Source organism: Calonectris borealis, unplaced genomic scaffold (genome assembly GCF_964195595.1).
Source record: "Calonectris borealis unplaced genomic scaffold, bCalBor7.hap1.2 HAP1_SCAFFOLD_35, whole genome shotgun sequence".
Lineage (NCBI taxonomy): Eukaryota > Metazoa > Chordata > Aves > Procellariiformes > Procellariidae > Calonectris > Calonectris borealis.
The window spans coordinates 1,649,219-1,670,055 of record NW_027441451.1 but is presented as its reverse complement, the minus strand read 5'-3'; the positions used below and the strand labels follow the sequence as shown (position 1 = coordinate 1,670,055).

The 20,837-nt window shown below is 52.4% G+C and overlaps 1 protein-coding gene across 1 annotated transcript; it reads right to left on the bottom strand.

The window, feature by feature from the left end:
• Nucleotides 1-9,236: 9,236 nt before the first annotated feature.
• Nucleotides 9,237-18,193, bottom strand: LOC142076214 (olfactory receptor 14I1-like). Its single transcript, XM_075138594.1, has 2 exons — nt 17,749-18,193; nt 9,237-9,247 (listed from the first exon to the last, which is right to left on the bottom strand). Exons 1-2 carry the CDS (start codon nt 18,191-18,193, stop codon nt 9,237-9,239), a joined length of 456 nt encoding a protein of 151 aa, XP_074994695.1.
• Nucleotides 18,194-20,837: the final 2,644 nt, after the last annotated feature.

The following is a 20,837-nucleotide window of genomic DNA, read 5'->3' as shown; positions in this document are numbered from 1 at the left end:
CACAAGAAGCTGGCAGGGGACACAGCCAGGAGAGCTCACCCAAACTGGCCAAAGGGATATTCCGTACCGTATGACGTCATGCTGAACAAAAAACTGGGGAGGTTGGCCGGGGGGGTGGGGCTGCTGCTCGGGATCTGGCTGGGCATTGGTCAGCAGGTGGTGAGCAATCGCACTGTGCATCACCTGTTTTGTATATTCTTTTATCATTATTATTATTTTCCCTTCCTTTTCTGTCCTATTAAATTGACTTTGTCTCAACCCACGAGTTTGACCTTTTCTTCCGATTCTCTCCCCCATCCCACTGCGGGGGAGTGAGCAAACAGCTGTGTGGCGCTTAGCTGCCGCCGGGTTAAACCACGACACGGGTAAATACCAGAGCACAGGGACGCCTGGTCATCAGGTTAAGCTGGTGGGGAGAAGGACCAGAAAGAGAAAAGTAAGATGAGGGAAAAGACTGAGGAGCTGAGAGAGAAAGAAAGGTGCAGGGGAAAGGCCAGAGAGATGGAGAAATCAAGAAAAACAGGGACAAGGACTCTTGCAGAGAGATGGAGAAAGAAAAAGTAGGGCTGGGGAGCAGCACAGAGGGATAGAGAAGGGGGAAAGGAGAAGAAGGAAGGAGGGACAGAGAAAGGCGGGGACAGGGAACGTGACATACAGACAGAGAGAGAAAAAGAAGGACAGTGAACAGGACAGAGAAGACTAAGAAATAAAGAAAGGGTCAGATCCGGACAAAGAGACCAAGGGGAAAAATAACAGCAATGGCCTGGAGGACAGAGGTGGAGGAAGAGGAAAGAAAGGCCGAGAAGCAGGACAGAGGAAGAGAGAACAGAAAAAAGGGAGAGCCGGCTGGACGGGGGGTATAGCAAGAAACGATGGGACAGGCAGTGGGACAGAGAAATAAAGACAGAAAAGATGGGAGACGAAGCAGGACAGAGGCAAAGCGAGAGGAGAAAAGGCCAGGGAGCAAAACAGAGGTGGAGAAAGAAGCAGCAGGGAGAGAGGAAGAGAGGCAGAAAGAGGGAGCAGGACAGAGAAAGAAAAATAAGGATAGGGAGCAGCAGGCAGATGGAGAAAAAATCTGGGGTGGGCAGCAGGACAGAGGGGGAGTGAAAAAGGAACAGGGTCAGGGAGCAGGACAGAGGGACATAGCAAGAATAACGACAGAGAGAGAAGGACCGGGATCTTGAGCCTCACGGAGGGATGGAGAAAGAAAGAGAGGGGTCAGGAGCCCTATGGAGAGATGGGGGAGGCCTGAAAAAGAAGGGGGGTCCGGGAGCAGCAGAGAGGGACAGCGAGAGGAAGAGATGGACAGGAAGAAGCACAGCGACAGTGGGGTACAGAATGACAAAAAACCCAGAGATGGTGAGAGGACAGAGGGAGAGAGAGAGAAAGAGAAGGAGGGAGAGAGAGAGAGGAGGACGGGGACAGGGAGGGGGACACACAAGCAGAGAGAGAAAAGGCAGGACAGGGAGGGGGCCAGAGAGATTGTGAAAGACGGAGAGGGGTGCAGATCAGGACAAAGAGGCAGAGAACGAAAAAAAACAGCGCTGGGCTGCAGGACAGAGACAGAGGAAGAGAAAAAGAGGGGCAGGGAGCAGGACAGAGGGGGAGCAAGAAAAAACAAAGGGGCGGGTAGAATGGCAGAGAAAGAGAGGGGCTTGGAAACTGGAGAGGGAGGAACAGGGAGCAGGATACAAGAACAGACAGAAGAAGAGGGGCACAGGGAAGCAAAAAGGTGACACCAGTGAGGGAAAGGCGGGGGGGGCAGGGGCACAGGGAGGGACCCGGACGCAGAAGAGGGGCGACACGGCCCAGGGGCCCAGGACTCACCGCAGTTCCCGCTCTCCCAGCTGCCAGGAGAATGTTACAGCTCAGACACTTCTGTCCTGCCTCTCTCAGCTCTTACAACATGAGGCTTCCTGCACACACAGCCCCACGCACGCACACAGACACACACACTGCCTGGCCGAACCGCACTTTTGGTTAGGCAAAAGCCCCCCGCGGTGCATGTCGGCGATCTGGTCTGCTGAGGAATACTCAGAGGGACCCTTCCTCACCCGGAGAGGCCATCTGCCTCTTGTCGGCAGCCGGGGGCAGCTTCCAGCCAGATCCCCTTCGTGTCCTTCTCCAGCCGCTTCACCTTTTTCCCATCTCTTCACCTTCAGACCGAGCCAGATGCAGCCAACGACATCCCCGGGGGAGGATCGGACAACCGAGCCCTCAGCGCGGCCTCTGGGAGAGGGAAAGAACCGTCATTACCGCAGCCAGCCCCAGGCTGGAGCCCCTCCTGCTGCAGGAGCTCCTGCAGGCACCGCTCCGTCCCCGCGCTGGCGCTGGCGGCACCTGCGTTAACGGAGGATCGAGCGCGCCCGAGGCCCCGCTCGCTGCTGCCAGGACAGGCCGTGGGGGGCCTGGGGCTGCGGGACAGGCCCCAGGGGAGGGGCTGGGGCCGGGGCAGCTGCAGGGGGCGAGCGGGGCTGCAAACAGCCGTTGGCTTTGCCTTACGCCCTAACATATCACACGTGAGCCGTGTCACGAGAAAAACGTGCTCAATCACAACTTCCCAGCCAGATGAGCAAGGACACCGCTCGTGGGTCTGCAGGTCAGAAGCCCAGTGCTGGTGCCGCCCCTCAGGTTCTTGACACCATGACAGGTCAACGTGAGACACTTCAAAGTGGCGTGCTTACTGCTGGAATGCCAAAAATAAAGGAGAGATATGGCCTGGGTGGGACTTAAGAAAAAGAAAAGAAGATCTTACTCTCTCCGTATTACCCCTCCCAAAATGAAATGTGATATGTAAAAGGCAATCGAGACAGGATTAACAACTACCAACAAGTAAAACAGGTTTCCTGGATTTCTTCTGGAATCATATAACCCCTCTCCTAAGGAAACGATCTCCCTGAAGATGCAAGACAGTCAGTGGCATCTCTGCGGTTGCTCAGCTACATTCTAGTTCATCTGTTAGCACACAGCCTGGGTTTTAAAAGAGGTTCTACGGGATAGCAGAGTCAGAGCTGAATTGAACTATCACATGAAGTCGACGGGAGGAGAATACAACAAAACGTATTTACCACAAACTGGTGTATACTTGACAAAGCAGGAATCCGTTTGGCACGGCAGACTTGCCATGCTCGAGATGCTGCTAACGCCTCTGTCAGAAGCTGTCGCTATGTTACGGGCTATTGTTATACCCATGAAACAGCCAGCCTTCACTGGCGTGAGGACTGGCGTGAGACCCTGTGAATTACTGTGCTCACTGACTCAGTCTGCAGGAAATAAACACATAATAATTAAAAAAAAAAAAAATCACATGTAGCACAGAAGAGGGCCTTCTTCAGAAATGAATGGCTCTGCAGATAAAACAGTGGGTTAGATTAGTTTCTAATTAATTCTTAAGTTCTCTGGCCTCTGCTTTGACAGGTGCCGATTCCAGATCTCCCTGTACTCAGAAGCTCTACAGCTGGATACCCCAGCAGGAGCGGTGGGGACAGCAGCCACATAGACCACGACCTACTTGTGCTTCCTGCTAAGTCAAGAAACCTTGAGGAGCATAAGAGTTATTCCTCTGACAGCAGAATGGGATGAAGGGGCTTGAGACTTCTAGAACTTTATTTTGGTCACATTTCACAGTTCCTTCATAGCCAGAAGGAATTTCATTGCAGGAATCTTCATACCACTCAACCGGTAAAAGGGTATACAAGGCTTTTTATCCCGATTTATCCTTTCACACTTGTTCCAGAAAACCATTTTCCGCTCTCCAGCTCACAATCTCTCTAATCAGAAAAGTCCTATCTGCCACACGCTTGTCATAAATGAGGTAGGATATGACAAACTTTCAAATACATCAATATTTAGAAAATTATAAACTTTACATCGCAAAAAGGAAAAAAAAAGAAAGAAGGCTGATGGGGGGAAAAAAGTATTTTTTCTACCTTGACTGTTCTTAAGCTGCCAGTATTTAACATTAACGTCTCTGTATTTCAAGGTCAGGATTGCAACAGTTCTGCTATTTGTGGATATCGGTGAGAGATTCTCTGCCTTTCACCAGTTCAGGCGCCCCACCTACACTTATTCATAGATTTGATTTCTTTTTTTTTTTTAATGTTTAAAAGGATAGAATCCACCCCTCCAAGGTATAGTGGGCAAAAGAGCACATTTTAAGTGAAATTAAATTACATTCTCTTGATTTAAATGCAAAAAGCTAGCTCCACTGGTACATTCATCCGCAAGAACGTTAACACCTCCAACTTCATAGACACCCATAAATTATCTTTGTGAACAGCAAATTACTAAACACAGTACAACACTCTCTGAAAGGGAAAAAGAATGCACACAATCAGCATTTTCCTTTTTGACTAGAAAAGGGAAATCTCTAACAGCACATAAGCCTGCATTAAAAATCAATCCAATCTGGACCCCAAATGGTTATGGGTTAGGATATGCCACAGGTCTGGACTTGACTCTTGAAAGCACTAAGGAATTTTAGGTTCTCATGCAGAGGTTTAACGAGAGTCTTGGCACCTTAATTTGGGACATGAAAGGGACTTGCGCTACAGCACCACGTGCAGTAAAGAAAACTGGTCTTGCGGTTCGATTCCAACGCCGCATCCTCAAACAAAGCGAGGCTGCTACATCTGAGGAACAAGGACGGAAACCTCACCTGCCATCCCGAAGTTACGCTGTGGCATTTCTTCACTTTTTGTCGCTTTCCTCGGGCTTGGTCAATCTTTTGCAGAGTCTGAAGCAAAGGCCCATAGCTTCTTCCTGTTTGTGGCAGAGGATGTCTGGGTTTTCACAGGTTGGTTTGTTGTGGGGCACCACTCGTACCCTGCCTTTGCCTTCATAAATGCATCCTTCTAGAAAAGAAAAGGAAAATCACCAGTCATGCCATTCTACTATTCACAGGGCAAGAGAGTGCACTGCTTGTAAGAGGATTTAATAGAGTAAATAATCCTTAAATATCTTGATTTTTTAACAGTTCAACCACGTGCTTAGACTCTGACCGCCAACACAATTTAACAAGAAGAAATATCAAGATAAATAGAGCTGTATTTAAAAGAGTGGGGTTTCTCTTTCCTCTCCTGAGGGTTTATCAATCACCCAGAGCAGGCTGAAGTTCTGATCCTGCAAACTGCTCCCCGGTGCTTGTATGCTCACTCCGGGAAATAAAGACAGCTATTCAAATTCTTTTGCAGGTACGATCTTGGTTTACAGCTGACCGGCAGCCCCTCGCACCGGGCGGTTTGGAGCTCTCCCCCACCCCCCCCGCGCGGCCCCAGCCCTCACCTCAGCCGAGACGCAGCCGGAGCAGAGACCGCGCCTCCCGAGGCCAACATGGCTGCCGGGAAGCTGAGCGTGGGGAAACGACAGCTCCCGGCATGCCCCGGGAACAACATGGCCGCCCAGCAGCCCCGTGCCCCAGCACTACAGCTCTCAGCATGCCCGGGGAACCAACATGGCCGCCCGGCAGCCCCGTGCCCCAGGACTACAGCTCCCGGCATGCCCCGGGAACCAACACGGCCACACGGCAGCCCCGTGCCCAGCACTACAGCTCCCAGCATGCCCCGGGAAAAACATGGCCGCCCGGCAGCCCCGTGCCCAGCACTACAGCTCCCAGCATGCCCCGGAACCAACATGGCCGCCCGGCAGCCCCGTGCCCCAGGACTACAGCTCCCGGCATGCCCCGGGAACCAACATGGCCGCCCGGCAGCCCCGTGCCCCAGCACTACAGCTCCCGGCATGCCCCGGGAACCAACATGGCCACCCGGCAGCCCCATGCCCCAGCACTACAGCTCCCGGCATGCCCCGGGAACAACATGGCTGCCCGGCAGCCCCATGCCCAGCACTACAGCTCCCAGCATGCCCCGGGGCGCTCCTTCCCGCTCTCTGACCCTGGGGGACACCGCCCCCGGCCCGGCCCCGCCCCCCCAGGCCCCATGGCCCCTCCCCGGGGCTGCCCCGGCCCCGGTCCCGGAGCCCCGGTGGAGCCGGGAGGAGGAGGGGAGAGGGAGAGAGCGGCAGAGGGGGGTGGGCAGGGCGGTGGGGTGGCCGGGGAGGGGCGGCAGACGGACAGAGGGACCGGAGGGCGGGGGGCGGGGAGTGGCGGAAGGAAACCCCTGGTGAGGAAGGGGGCAGGGAGAAGGGGGCAGGGCAGGGGCGCAGGGACGTGGCGGTGAGCAGCAGGACAGAGGGACAGAGGGAGCAGAGGAGGGGGGACAGAGGGACGGACCGGCACAGGCGGGCGAGGGGGGACAGGGGAGGAGGGGGAGGGGGAGAGGAGGGGGAGGGAAGGGGAGAGGCGGGGCCGAGAGCAGGACCCGGGGCAGAGCAGCCGCGGCTCTGCAGAGCAGCCAGCGCTGTGCGCGCGCAGCGACTGCCTCTGCTCTGGGAGGGGCGAGAGCTGCCGGCCGCGACGGCACCAGCAGAAGCAGCCCCCGCCCCGAGGGCCCCCGCCCCCAGCTGGCCTCTGCCCCCAGACCGCTAAAACTTCCAAACAGGCTCTCCCTGTGCCGGGATTCTCTTCAGGTTCAGGAAAAGAACCGGTGCGCTCCCAGGTACAGTCGCCTGACTAAGGCTGTCAGGGGCGACTGGGGCTTCAGTTCCAGAACAAAAGAACGTCCATGACAGAACCTCAGCCACCACCTCCATGATCGTCGTCACGCACCCACAAAAGCTGCGCTGTGAAAAATCTCTCCTCCCCACCTCTTTGTTCTTCTGATACCCCCAGACTCCCGCGGCAATAATCACATACTTATTCTGTAATTACACCCATCTGAAACCCCCCCAAAGCATCATTCCCTGAGGTGACTGACAGCACTGTGGATAAGGGAGAACCACCACCAACCACGCACCCGCCCGTTCGTCCTCTTGCAGCAGGGCCTGTGACCGAGCACGTCTGCATGGACATCTCTGCCTGACAGGAGAGGACCGGCCTGAAAAAATATCTGACATTGTCTTGGCTCTGGAGTGAGGAAGGAATTTGTGACAGTGATACAAACAAGTTTAAGAGAAAGCAGGGTAGCGGAAGAGGCGGAAATGTGATAGGTCTCATCCACCTCTAGTTTCAGGGGAAGTTTCGGGGTGTTTTTTTGTGGTGTTTTTTTTTTTTTTAATCACTGCACAGCACAAGTGAAAAAACACACACCTGCGTTTTAAGGAGACCTGTAAACTACAGCAGTAAAACTATCCGGTCTATGTAATTACACTTATTTCCTGGATACATCAGTCATTTTTCTTACATTTCAGTGGCGAGTCTTACGTTAAATCACTAAACTCTGATATGGAAATAGCAAAACATCGTCCGTAAATCTTTGAAAAGAACAATACATTGAAGGAAAACTGTTCATATAAACTGTAAATGACGTGTTTCTGCTGTCAAAGGTTGTAACGCTTTTGAGTATCTTTGCCATCTTCATCTTCTTTGTCTTCACTTTCTTCTGATGACTTTATAACTATGTACCTCAACATAACATGAAACTGTTCAAGCACTCTTGCAAATTGTATGGAATCCAAAATGCCTTTCTGTCCTAGTTTTGGCTGGGATAGAGTTAATTTTCTCCACAGTAGCCAGTATGGGGCTGTGTTTTGATTTGTGCTGAAGACAGTGTTGATAACCCAGGGCTGTTTTCGTTCTGCTGAGCAGCGCTTACACAGGGTCAAGGCCTTTTCTGCCCCTCACCCCACCCCACCAGCGAGCAGGCTGGGGGTGCACAGAAGTTGGGAGGGGACACGGCTGGGACAGCTGACCCCAGCTGACCAAAGGGATGTTCCACACCACATGACGTCGTGCTCAGCAATAAAACTGGGGGAGGGTGGCAGGGGGGCCGCTGCTCAGGGACTGGCTGAGCATCGGTCGGTTGGTGGTGAGCAATTGTTTTCATTTGCATGGCTTGTTTTTCTTGGGTTTTATTTCCCTCTCTCTGTTGTTTTATTTTCTTTTCCTTAAAATTTTTTAAACAATTTCTTTTTCATTATTAAACTGTTTTAATCTCAACCCACAAATTTCTTTCTCACTTTTACCCTTCTGATTCTCAACCCCATCGCAGCGGGTTTTGTAATTAGCATCATGTTAATGACCCAATAGATCGTCCCAAACCTACAACCTGCAAAACCTGAAGACCGACTTATGCAAGACACGTTCCAGAAATTACAATCAGCCCAGAGAAGCATAAGGATTCCTCTTGTTCTGTCCTTGCCAGGACTGCTGGGAGAGCTGTCATCAGCCGCAGTGACTAACAGCAGGCAAGACTCTCCCAGCTGGCTGAGCTCAGAGGCAGCTCCTAGGAAAACAGCTATTTCAGAAAGTCACGCCTTGTGACTTTGGGAAAGTGTTTCAGGGAAATGTTTTCGATACTCTAGAAGGGTGAGACTAAGCATGGTAATCTCACTCCAGGTTCTAGCTCTGCCACAGATTACCTTTTTTTTTTCTTCTCTTTTCACCAAAAGGGTGGCACTTCTTTCTGAATGCACGGTGAGTTACACGGGGTGTACAGACAGCCCATGGAACACTGAGCAATGAGTCTGTGATCGCTTCCATCCCCGCTCCTTGGCACCCCAACGCTCCTTTCACACCCCTTTCCTCGCCTCGTAAGGCGGTCAGGCCTCACGCAGTCTGCGCAACACGTACAAGACGCTGACTTCTCCAGGTATTGCCCAAATCATCTCCTGCTCGAGTTCTGAGCGGCTCAACTGGTGCCACAGCCTTTTCTGTCCCTGCCACACTCCCCCAGGAACAGCACTGTCTTCTCCCCTCCCCATGCCCACACTCTGGAGGAGCTGCTCGCATCCCCCCGGCAGCCAGTGCTGCCTGAAAATCCGTGCTGTGCTGCTCAGGCCATGAAAACTGTCACGCTGCGGCTGTACCCGCACCGCTGTGCCCCGTTCTGAGTGACACTGCCCGTTCCTGGGCATTCCCACCTGCCCACAGCCAGCTCTTCTCTTCAATCTTGGAAGCATTGTGGAAAAGCACACTTTTTTTTTTGAATACCCGCTTTGACCTCACCACAGGACAGGCTCAGAGTCCATGACTACGGCTGGTCAAGTCCGTAGCAACACAGAAGTGTGTAGGGATGAAAAATAGCCAGCAGTTCAGCTCCTTTCAGTTGTTTAAGACAAGGCTTTTGGCTAGAACACAGGCAAGAAAATTTAAAAGCAGAACTAACCTACACTCCCTCCCTTGATCGGCACCTCTGTCATCATCAGTTCTTTGCATTTCTCTAGTTCCTGGGGAGTACGGATCAAGGTTTTCCTGTTTAAAAGCAACAGGAAAGATCAGTCACAAACATGCAGAAAACCTGCCAATCCATCCATGGTGCCCACCCAGCAGCATTATCAGGGCCCTGCAGATACACAGAAGGTGGGATTAATGCACCGGGAGGAGGGAGCAGGAACAGCATCTGGCACCCACGGTCGGTAACGAGAATTTCTGCTCTGAGCTGGGGCTTGGTCAATGTGCAAGGGCAGCACTGAGCCAGAGACGAACCTGAGCGTATCACTTCATCCCAGGTGCCACATGCACTGCGCCTTCTCCCATCGCCTCCTGCCGATGAATTGTTTTCCAGGCCCTTCCATCTCACTGCAGCTTCGATACCTGCACGCTGGCTCAGGTTTACTGTTCACTCACTCCTTGATGTCCAATGGATCACCAAACCTCCTGATGAAGGTTAGAAGGAGGATGAGGTCTCCTTTAGACAACTGGAGGAAGGGACACAATTTTAGGCCCTGGTAATGACTGAGGACTTGGAAGACCATGGACCTCTGCTAGAAGACCTCCAACTGCATGGAAGAAACATACAAAGGAAAATTGAGTTACACTCGAGTTAGAGTGATTCACACAGAGACCAGAGACGAAAAGGGTAAGGAAGACCCTCCCGTTGAGTCACGAGGTTCAGAGTGGACCCTCTTGCTTTCTAAACTCCTGATGGAGCTTAGGTGCAGCCAGATCCAATCTTAGTCTCAGGCTTGGACAACAGGTTATGTCTAACGGAATTATCTCTACAAAGTTGATAGTAATTACTATTTAATAGTTACATGGATTAGCAGTGTTTCATTAGTATTAACTCAGCATGCTATCAGTCACTTACCAAAGATCTGCCGTTGGTAAAAGGTCTCTCTGCCTCGAGGAGCAACCTTGAGAGGTTTCCCAGCTCCAGGGGAGATCACCGCCATGCAGCCACGCTGCCTAGCAGGGAGAGCTCACAGAAGGCTCCCTTAGGCTGTCCTATTAATGGGATAAAGTGGTTGGCTCATAGTCAAATTACATGCGATGGGAAAGGTATGCACGAGGCTCCTTGTACCCACAGCTTTCTTTGTTCCTTGATAAATGAGTCTTGGAAAAGCCACCAGCTATTCATGTGTCAAGCGCATGATGGGTGTTCCAAGCTCGTGTATCAATGTTCACCGAGCCACTCGGCTCCTTTGTGGGTTCTCAGAGAACAGACCGGAACCAGAGGAGTTCTTGGCCCGGCCACGGCTCAGACCTTTACCTCCTTTGGAGCCTGTACCAAACGACTGCTGGCTTGGTTAAGAGGTCGAGTGCATCCGTCACATCTGGCAGTGCTCTTCCTAATGCAGCCCAGCATGCCATGGACCTTCCTTGTGCAAAGGTGCAAAGCCAGGAGAGGACAAGGCTTTGGGGAGCCCTAATAACAGCCACCTTATCTCTTCTCTGGTACAAAGCCAGCCAGGCTCTCCCCTGTTTTGCATGATGGGAGGATGAGGGCCAATGGGTGTCAGCTGAAACAAGGGAGGAACAGCTCTCCCCATTAAGACAGCCAAGCAGTGGAGCAGAGCTCCCAGAGAGCTTGTGTCATCTCCATCCTTGGAGCTTTTCAAGCCCAAAACGAATGAAGCCCTGAGCACCCTGCTCTGACCCCGTAGCTGACCCTGCTGAGAGCAGGAGGTTGGCCTAGAGACCTCCTGAGGTGCCTTCCAGCATGAATGATTCTGCGCTTCCATCCACAACAGATCTTCCCTTCGTGATGGATGCAAAGCACTCAGGTTCCCAGTGACCGCTGAAGTCGGACAGAAAGAAGTTTGGTCGGATGATCTGTGGCTTTCCTGTCCCACTCCAGGCTGTTGCTCAGATGCAGGGCTGCTTGGCAGGTACCCCCAAACAGCCCTGATCCTTTCCAGTGCTTCAACTTTTCTTTTCCTTTTTCCCTCTTTTCCCACTCACAATTTCTTCCTCTTGACCATCCTTGTACCCTCCCATGCAAACAGCACGTCTCTGTTTACCCTTCCCTCCCTGGCCCTAGTTTGGTTTTCTTTGTACCCTCATTTGGTGTTTCTGAGCTTGTCACCAGGGCAGTTCCTACCTTGGTCAGCAATTACATTAGACTAGGACCTCCTTCTGTTATCTGTAGTGTCCTGCAGTTCCTCGTGCTGTCCTCTTGTCAGAGGCACCACAAATCTGGTGGGCCATCTGTACCCCCACATTAACAGCTGTCCAAACAGAGCTTCGCTCCAGGGGGACTTGAGTAACTCTGGGGTTTGGCAATAGAAACCTGATGAAGTTTTACAAGTAGAAGTGGTCAGTCCTTTACTGGGGGCAGAGTAAACCCATACATGAGGGCAGGCTTGGACCTGAACAGCTCAGGAGTGACCCTGAGGAGAAGGGCCTGGCCGTTCCAAGGGATGCCATATGAGCCAGTGGTACACACTCACCGGGTATAAGGCCACCTGCATACGGGGCTGTGCATATGGGGCTGCTTTAGGGGGTGCGTGGCCACCCAGACAAGGGAGTTATCATCTCCCTTGACTCAGCACTGGTGTGGTCACAACTGGATTATCGGTGTCTGGTTTTGGGGCTCCCTGGTCTGGAGGAATTGGGAGGAACTGGACAGGGTCCAGAGGAGATCTGCCAGGGTGGAGTTTGGGGCCTGTGTAGAGAGGCTGAAGGTCCTGGACTTCTTTAGCCTGGTGAAGTAGAGGCTCAGGGCACCACAGTAGTAGCCTGCAAGCGTTTGAAGGCTCGTTTCAGAGGTGATGGAGCTTTTCTTGGTAGTGAGAAGAGAAGGTAACCTCCACAAAGCACAGCTTGGAAGGTTCAGACTGGAGGGGAGGAAAAAGAACTCTCACTCAAAGGGTAGCCTTGTGGTTGTAAGAGGTCACCCAGAGGGAGTCTGGATCAGCCCATGGCTTTGTGTTTCAAGGAAAAGCCAGTGAGGGTGGAGAGACATGAGTGAAGGTCTAGAAATGCTGGGGTGAGAGCTAGGTGGGAAAGCAAGATGGGTGTCTACAGCCTGGAGGACAAGAGGTGCAGGCATGGGACAGTGTAGGACAGCCTGCAGCAGAGATGGCTGAGGGCTCTGTCAAGGCCAAAAGGCTCAACAGGACCGAGGTCTGTGTCCCCTTGGCTAAGGCAGTTGCGTCTGCCACCAAGGCCTACAAGGAGGAACTTTCTTTTGAGGCTCTGGACTTCATTTCTTCCTTCTTGCCCCTTCTTTGGGAGGCCAGGAGGTACCATAGAATTTTCCTACCCTTGGCATTGCTCACCCTCACATCCAACTGCTCCCAAGAAGAGCCCTGAGCCACGTGTGAGGGACAGGGTCTGCCTTCCCAGGGCCTGGGGGTGAGGGCTTGGCCTTTCTGCTTCCTAAAATAAACCAAGGGTTTTCTCAGCATTACAGCCACCTGCACAGTGCCTTTGCCTACCTGCAAGCATGGCCTCCAATGATCTGCTCTAACGAGGCCATGGGGAGGCTTTGTCAGTAATGGTCCTCAGTGGGACCCATTAATACTTCAAGGTACTTTGAGTTTTACTTCTGACTTCTTGAGCAGTTTCTTCAATCTTCTCTCAGTAGCTGAGGTTCATGGACTCAGCACCAAACACACCGTGGGAATCATTAAAATATAGAAAGCCTTAAGGAGCCATGTAATTTTCTTCAAGTCTTCAAGACTTGTACAACTAATTAGAGAGGTTTCACAGAGTAGTTAAGAAGGAAGATTTCAAAGTGCATCTAATAAAAATGATCTTTTCAATTTAGGGAAGAGGTGATGGAAGCATTCTCCAAGTGATAGTGATTCAGGGTGTCTCCTCAGGAGGTCTGGGCAGGCAGGAGAAGCAGTCCCTTGAGGTCTGACTCTGTGCGGAGAACTTTGCTCCTCACCTCCCAAACCTCACCATTTCTCTCATTGGCCATCTGGGACTTACATCACTCTTCCTTGCATCAGACTTCTCCACTGATCTCTGCAGCTGGGTGTTACAGCTCCATGGCACCATCTCCCACCTGCTCTCCTCAGAGAACTGGCTGCACACAGGCCACATAAGAATATTTTCTATTTGTAAGGAAAGAAAATTAAAGCATGATCAGTCTGCATAAACAATAAAGCACACTCTGTAACCATATGCTAAGTACAAGCTGCCTCTAATGAGGCTGCCTCTCTCCAAGGGATAATCTTATCAGAAATGGTTTCGAGAGACAGATACAAAAAGATAGACAGGAACCTAATGAAGGAGTTGGCTAAAGAGCCAATGAGACTACTGAAGGACAGGCAAGCTTTTAACTCCCTGAAGCTCAAAGCAGCTGCATAGGTGAGAGGTATCGGAATGAAGAAAGACTAAGGGGAGGAGAAAAGTGGAGAATAATGGAAAGGGCCTTGGTCTCGACAGTCTTCATCTGAAAAGATGATTTTAGAAATGGCCATTGTATCATGACAGGTGAAAATATAGGAAAGAATAGAGAAACTGAATACACCGTATAACAGGCAGAACAGTGGTAATGAAGTTACAGGGCAAGATCAATATTTCCTTGTATACCCCTTTTAAAAGGCCACGGAATTGGTAGAGGTCTCTTGTGAGTGAGGACAAACCAACGTTGCACCCATCTTTGCCAGAGGCCAAAAGTGCAACCCAGGGAACCACCGGCTGCACAAGCTCACTTTGGTGAGGAGTGAGCCATTGAATGGCTCTTCGTGGGTGACATTCCTGGGCACCTGAAAGAGAAGAGCATCAGCGTGGACTTTGCAAGGGTAAATCATGCCTCGCCAGCCTGATTGCTTTCATGATGGAGTAACTCCATTTGTGCAGGAGGGGAGCAGAGTGGATGTCATTGACCTCCATTTCAGCAAGACTTTTGGCATGGTCTCCCTCAATATTCTTGTACCCAAGTTAGGCCATTCCAGTCTGGATGGGTAGGCAAACAGATGGGTAGCCCACCAGTTGGATGATGAGGCTGAGAGTGCAGGATGAAGGGGCTATGCTCTACCTGGAGGCCAGTGGGACATACTGGGGGATTGTGGGGCAGCAGAGGGGACTCTGCTGAGCCCTGTGCAGTTTAACACCTGTATCCATGACCCAGAGGAGGCACCCTGCAGTGGCAGGGGCTGGGGAGCAACTCTGCAGAAAAGGCTAAGATCTCCCTGGTGGTGCTGGAGGACAGAAGGCAAACCACGATCCAGCAGCGATCCACACGATCCGGTGCGACCTGGAGGCAAAGAAGGCCAGCAGTGTCCTGGAGTGTGTGAAGAAGAGCTCATGAAAAAAAGAGAGGGAGATGATTGTCTCCCCGTGGTCATCACTCATTAGACCACCAGTGCACTACTGTGTCCATTTCTGGTCCCCTGGTTCAAGTGTACTGGTCTGGCTGGGATGGGGTTAACGTCCTCTGTGGCGCTGTCTTTGGCATTTGTGCCTAAACCAGTGTTGATAACACACCAGTGTTTTGGCTGTTGCTGAACAGTGTTTGCACAGCGTCAAGGGCTTCCCTGTTTCTGACTCTGCTCCCTCCCAGTGAGTAGGCTGGGGGTGGGCGGGAAGTTGGTGGGGGGACACAGCCAGGACAACTGACCCCGACTGACCAGAGGGATATTCCAGACCATATGATGTCACGCTCAGCAAGAAAAGCTGGGACAGAGGAAGAAGGAGGAGGAGTTTTTTGTTGTTCAAGGTGTCTGTTGCTGGGAGACTGCTGGGTGTCAGTCTGCTTGTGGGAGGGGGTAAGTGATTGCCTTTGCGGTGCCTGTTGGTTTTGGTTTATGTTTGGTTTTACCTTTTTTCTTTCGCCTCTTATCTGTTTTGATCTCAACCCACAAGCTGCACAACAACTCCATGCAGCAGCATGGGTGGAGACCTGGCCAGCTAAGGAATGCCCTGAGGAGAAGGGCCTGGGCACCAGGACGATGCCATAGGAGCCAGTGGGCCTCCCATTTCAAAAGGAAAGTGGAGAAACTGGAGAGGGTGCAGAGGAGGTCTGCCAAGGTGGAGCTAGGGGCCTAAAGCAGGAGCTGTGAGGAGAGTCTGAGGGAACTGGGCCTCTCTAGGCTGCTAAAGGAGGCATGGGGCAACCTAGTAAGAGCCTACAGCCACCTGGAGAGATGATGGAGCCAAGCTCTCTTCTGCAGTGGCCAATGATATGACAGAGGCAACAGCCACAAACTGCCTCTTGGGAGCTTTACCAAGGCAGACACTGGTCCTCACATCCCTGAGCAGCTCTTCCTCCTTTGGGAGTACCAGGTCCAGGTGAACGTCAGACTGGGTGGCCCGTTTGGCAGCTGTGCTAAGAACTTTTCCAGAACCTCCACAAGAAGCCTCCTGGACTGTTTGCATCCTGCTGTCTCACTTGACCAGTGAACACCAGGGAGACCGAGTCCCCCATAAGAGCCAGGGTCTGGGATCCACAGATTTCCTCAGGTCATTTAAACAAGACTTAGTTCATTCCTCACCCTGACTCTATGACCTGTAGCTCTGTCCTGGGTCTGGCTGGGATGCAGTTAATTCTCTCCATAGCAGACCGTATGGTGATCTGCTTTGGGTTTGTTACTAAACGGCACTGGTAACACACCAGGGTTTTGGCTACTGCTGAGCAGTCCCTGCAGAGCCTGAAGGTTTCCTCCTTCTCACACTCTGCCCCCTCTGCAAGTAGGCTGGGGGTACGCAAGAGGTTGGCAGAGGCACAGCTGGGAAAGCTGACCCCAACGGACCAAAGCAATATTCTGTACCAAATGATGTCATGCTCAACAAAAGAACCGCAAGGAAAGACGGAGGAAGGGGGGACATTTGTGGTCATGCATTTGTCTTCCCAAGCAACTGACACACATGATGCTTTCCTGGCAGTGGCTAAACATCTGCTGGCCAATGGGAAGTGTGAATGAATTCCCCATTTTGCTTTTCCTGCACACACAGCAAAACATCATCAATAATTGCAGAGCACACCAGACTACAAAACCCAACTCCAATCTTTAACAGGTACAGTAAAAACAAGAGCATGGTGCAGAACAAATTAATATGTTAACAGATATAAATTCCTTAATATGCGCTAATTAATTTGTTGTTATCTCAACCCTTCGCTGCCCCACATTGGGCACCAAAAAGGACTGTCGTGGTTTAACCCCAGCCAGCAAATACACCCCATGCATCCGCTCGCTCACCCCCCCTCCAGTGGGATGGGGGAGAGAATCGGGAGGGCCCAAGCAGGAAAACTCCCAGGTTGAGATAAAAACAGTTTAATAATTGGAATAAAATGAAGTAGAGCAGTAATAATAACAATGAGAACAACAACAATAAAAGAATATACAAAGCAGGCGATGCACAATGCAACTGCTCACAGACCATCGACCATGTGTCACAAACGGGGGGCGAGCCCCCCACACACCTGGTTTTTATACTGAGCATGATGTCCCATGGTATAGAATACCCCATTGGCCAGCTGGGTCCACCACCCCGAGTGTGCTCCCCCCAGTGCAAGCACCACCCAGCAACAGCCAAAGCATCAATGGGCCATGAGCGCTCCTTTCACACCAAACCCAAAACACAGCACACCCCCCAAGCTACCGGGAAGAAAGTTAACTCTGTCCCAGCCAGAACCAGGACATCATCCTGAAGAAACCTGAGAAGATAACGGGAGCTTATGAAGCAGCTCCCCTGCCATTGGACACCAAGAAGAGAGCTCTTAAATCCAGACCATTTGGTCCGGTGGAACCCAGTGGTACCATGAGCTTAACTCCCAAAACATTGAGAACAAAAGGAGAACAGATTTTTTGAAAGATCAATTCCTTGGACATTTTCTTGGAAGCAAATTTGAGAAAAAGCCCAGCCTTCAGGCACTGCACCTGGGACACCCCGTGTTATTGAAGAGCTGCTATTGGCCATGCCACATCTGACACAGTGTTGGGCAAGAGTCAGACACAACAGGATCAAGCCTCAAGACAAGTAGTATAACCCCAGAAAATTATATATAGGAAGGATTATCACAAGAGAAAAAAGCAGACTCGTGGCCTAAGATAAACTCTGGGGACTGTGCGGAGAAGGGGAGGCAGGTTATTGTCGGTGAAACAGCGTCCACTGGGCCAGTTTCCATAGGGCATCCTTGAGCTCCTGGTTCCTCATGCTGTAGATGAGGGGGTTCACTGCTGGAGGCAACACTGAGTACAGAAATGATACCACCAGATTTAGAACTGGGGAGGAGATGGAGGGGGGCTTCACGTTGGCAAATATGCCAGTGCTGATAAAGAGGGAGACCACGGCCAGGTGAGGGAGGCACGTGGAAAAGGCTTTGTGCCGTCCCTGCTCAGAGGGGATCCTCAGCACGGCCCTGAAGATCTCCACATAGGACAGCACAATGAAAACAAAACATCCAAATGCTAAACAGACACTAACCGCAATAAGTCCAACCTCCCTGAAGTAGGAGTGTGAGCAGGAGAGCTTGAGGATCTGGGGGATTTCACAGAAGAACTGGTCCACAGCATTGCCGTGGCAGAGGGGTAGCGAAAATGTATTGGCCATGTGCAGGAGAGCATAGAGAAACCCACTGGCCCAGGCAGCTGCTGCCATGTGGACACAAGCTCTGCTGCCCAGGAGGGTCCCGTAGTGCAGGGGGTTGCAGATGGCAACGTAGCGGTCGTAGACCATGACAGTGAGAAGACAATACTCTGCTGTGATCAAGAAGAGAAAGAAAAAGAGCTGTGCAGCACATCCTGCGTAGGAGATGTCCCTGGTGTCCCAGAGGGAATTGGCCATGGCTTTGGGAACAGTGGTGGAGATGGAGCCCAGGTCGAGGAGGGAGAGGTTGAGGAGGAAGAAGTACATGGGGGTGTGCAGGCGGTGGTCGCAGGCTATGGTGGTGATGATGAGGCCGTTGCCCAGCAGGGCAGCCAGGTAGATGCCCAGGAAGAGCCAGAAGTGCAAGAGCTGCAGCTCCCGCGTGTCTGCGAAGGCCAGGAGGAGGAACTGGGTGATGGAGCTGCCGTTGGACATTTGCTGTTTCTTGGCATAGGGGTACTGTTCAAAACTGGAATAGACAAGGAAAAAGTATGACAGACTTCTGCAAGCAAAGCCAATCCTTTTTTCATAGAAATTCACCCCCCCTAAAATTGAAATGCATTTCCTTCTCTGGTTTGTGCTGACTGAGTGTGCTGTGAGGAGCAGGACCTCTGTCCACGGCCAAGGAGCCAGCTTTTCTCTGCTGCAGTGGGTACCTGGCAGCTGGTTTGTGACAGCTCCGATGTTCCCAAGGGATGTCAGATGTCATCCGCCCTTAATGGAAAAGATCAGTATCTGCACTCATGACTCTCAAGAGCGTGGGCTGCAGAAGAGAGGCTTAGCGTGTCCTTATAAGAATTTTGTCTCTGTTTTTTATTGTCCACCACCACATTTGCTGAGTGTTCTTTTTAGAGGTAGAAATGCTCATTTCTATGACTGAAAATGTGAAGAGTCTTGAGACAGGACAGGCAAAAGGGCTCAGCTCTCTGTGGCTTAGTGCAGTCAGGTGAGCTGCAGTGTCCATCAGTCTGTTACCCAGCTGCCCTGCTCTTTCCCTTGTGCTGCCTACCCCGGTGCTTGTTTGCAGCTTCCTCCCACCCCCTGCCCAGGTCTCTGCTGCCTGGAGCTGTCCCTGCCGAGAGCTGGTTCCCTGTCCCCACCTCTCCTCCCTGTCGGCGCTCACAGACCCCATCCCACCCGCTGTGTGCTCAGCTCTGCCCTGCAGACCCCTCCCAGCAGCCGGGCACTGCGCAATGTCTTCTCTGTCCATGCAGGCTCTGATGGGATCATCAGACCAACCCTGATGAGCCTGGAGAAGTTGTACTGATGCTGTCTGTAAGCCGCGGTGTGTTGATTTCTCATACTCCCTGCTTTATTCACCTCCAAGAGTAACAGATTTGGAAATTCAGTGCCTCCTCTTGACATGAGACATTAATTTCTATGTCCCATTGCCCACCCAGGCAACCCAGAGTACAAGATAGAAAGAACAGGACACTTGATTTACAGGTAGCTCCTGCCTTGCTGTGCTTCTTCAAAAGTCTTCTGGGAAAGTCCTGTAGTGATCTGAAGATGTGAGCAGGGCTGACCCCGGCAGCACCCTCTCGACAGCAGAAGGACCCTGCCCTGCTGGGGCTCGCTCCTTCCACCCACAGCTTCTCCCCACAGCGCCATGGGGAGCTCCCCGGGCAGGCTGAGTGCTGACCCTGGCAGGCGGCAGAGTCCCTGCCCCAGCACACAGCCCCTGGGGTGCAGGGACCCTGCTCGCAAGGACAGCCCTGGGCACCCCTGCCTGCACACCCCTGCAGTCCCCCCCAGCAGAAGGCAGCCCTCATGCCCTGTCCCTCTGACCGTGCAGCAGGGAAGCCCTGCTCTGCACCATGTCCTCCTCCTCCACACCAGAGAAGGTGGGAGAGACCTCCGGAAATGTCCCATAGGCTGTGGCATGTGCCAGCTTTTGGAGATCTCTCCAGGCACTGCAGCTTCTTTGCCCTGCACCCGGAGACTTACCGTGTCGAGGGCTGTGAAGGTTTCTCCTCCCGTTCATTCTCAGCACCCTCCCAGCCCAGACTGCCTCTAACCTCTCTCTGCCTCGCTCCTCTCCCCTCGGTGCCTGCAGGCAGTGCCCCCAGCCCTGCTCCTGGGCAGAGCTGTCTCTCTGCAGCGCTGCCCGCTTGCCAGGAGCTCCCTCCATCCCAGGAGCCCAGCCCAGCTCAGCAGCAGAGGACCAGCCCAAGGCACCACTTGCTCTGCCCCCTCGGGGCTCCCTCCACGTGTCCCTGCGCCTCCAGGGAACCTGCTGGGAACAGCCTGAAGCCATCACTGATGGTCCCTCTCTCAGCTGCGGAGAGACACTTCTTTCCAGCAGGGGCATTTCTCCCATCTGAAGAAGAGTCAGCTCCAGGAATCACCTTTTCATTGGCCCATCTGTACACAGGACACCCGGACAGGGACAGGGAAGGACCTCATTTAGCACTGCCGAGGGAAGGGATTCAGCCCCCATTCCATGGTTGTGGCCCTGGGGCTAGAAGTGGGCTCAGCTGCCCCCCACGCACAGCACAAGCCCACAGGAGGTGGGATTCCTCTGGCCTCAGCTCAGGTGTGCACACAGCAGACACCTGCATGTCAGCTCCTTCTCTCAGCTCCCTGCTAATTAATGGAGATGGAGGCCAGGGCTGACGTGGTCACATGCAAAGACCTGGGGACATTTGGAGTGCCAGAGGTGGTCCAAGATACCTGGAGCTAGCTGCAAGCTCTAGTGGAGCAATGCTGAGAGACAGGGCAGCATCTGGGGGCACCTTCTTGGAGGCTGGAGGTGAATCTCTCTGGCCAGTGGAAATGACATCAGATGCCCACATTTAGGATGATGGAGCCTGTCTCTCTTCTTTATGTTCTGGGCAGCCTACGCAGGGATTCATCTGATGGAGTCATGTACCACAGGGAGAGCTCAGTTCCTCTCTGTCTTTCCCATCCGCCAGGTTGACTAGATCTCCATTGACTCTAATGGCGGTGGTGTCCTGAACATTCTCGCATTGCCCAATCCACTTCAGGGCAGTTATTCCATGTAAGGCCAGTTACAGGCCTGTAATGGTAGGTGAGGTGCCAAGGCTCTCACACACAGCGACATGCCGTTGGCAGGGAC

Excerpts from the sequence above, each read along its gene's own strand:
- LOC142076214 (XM_075138594.1), bottom strand. The coding sequence starts at position 18,193 with ATGTCCAACGGCAGCTCCATCACCCAGTTCCTCCTCCTGGCCTTCGCA.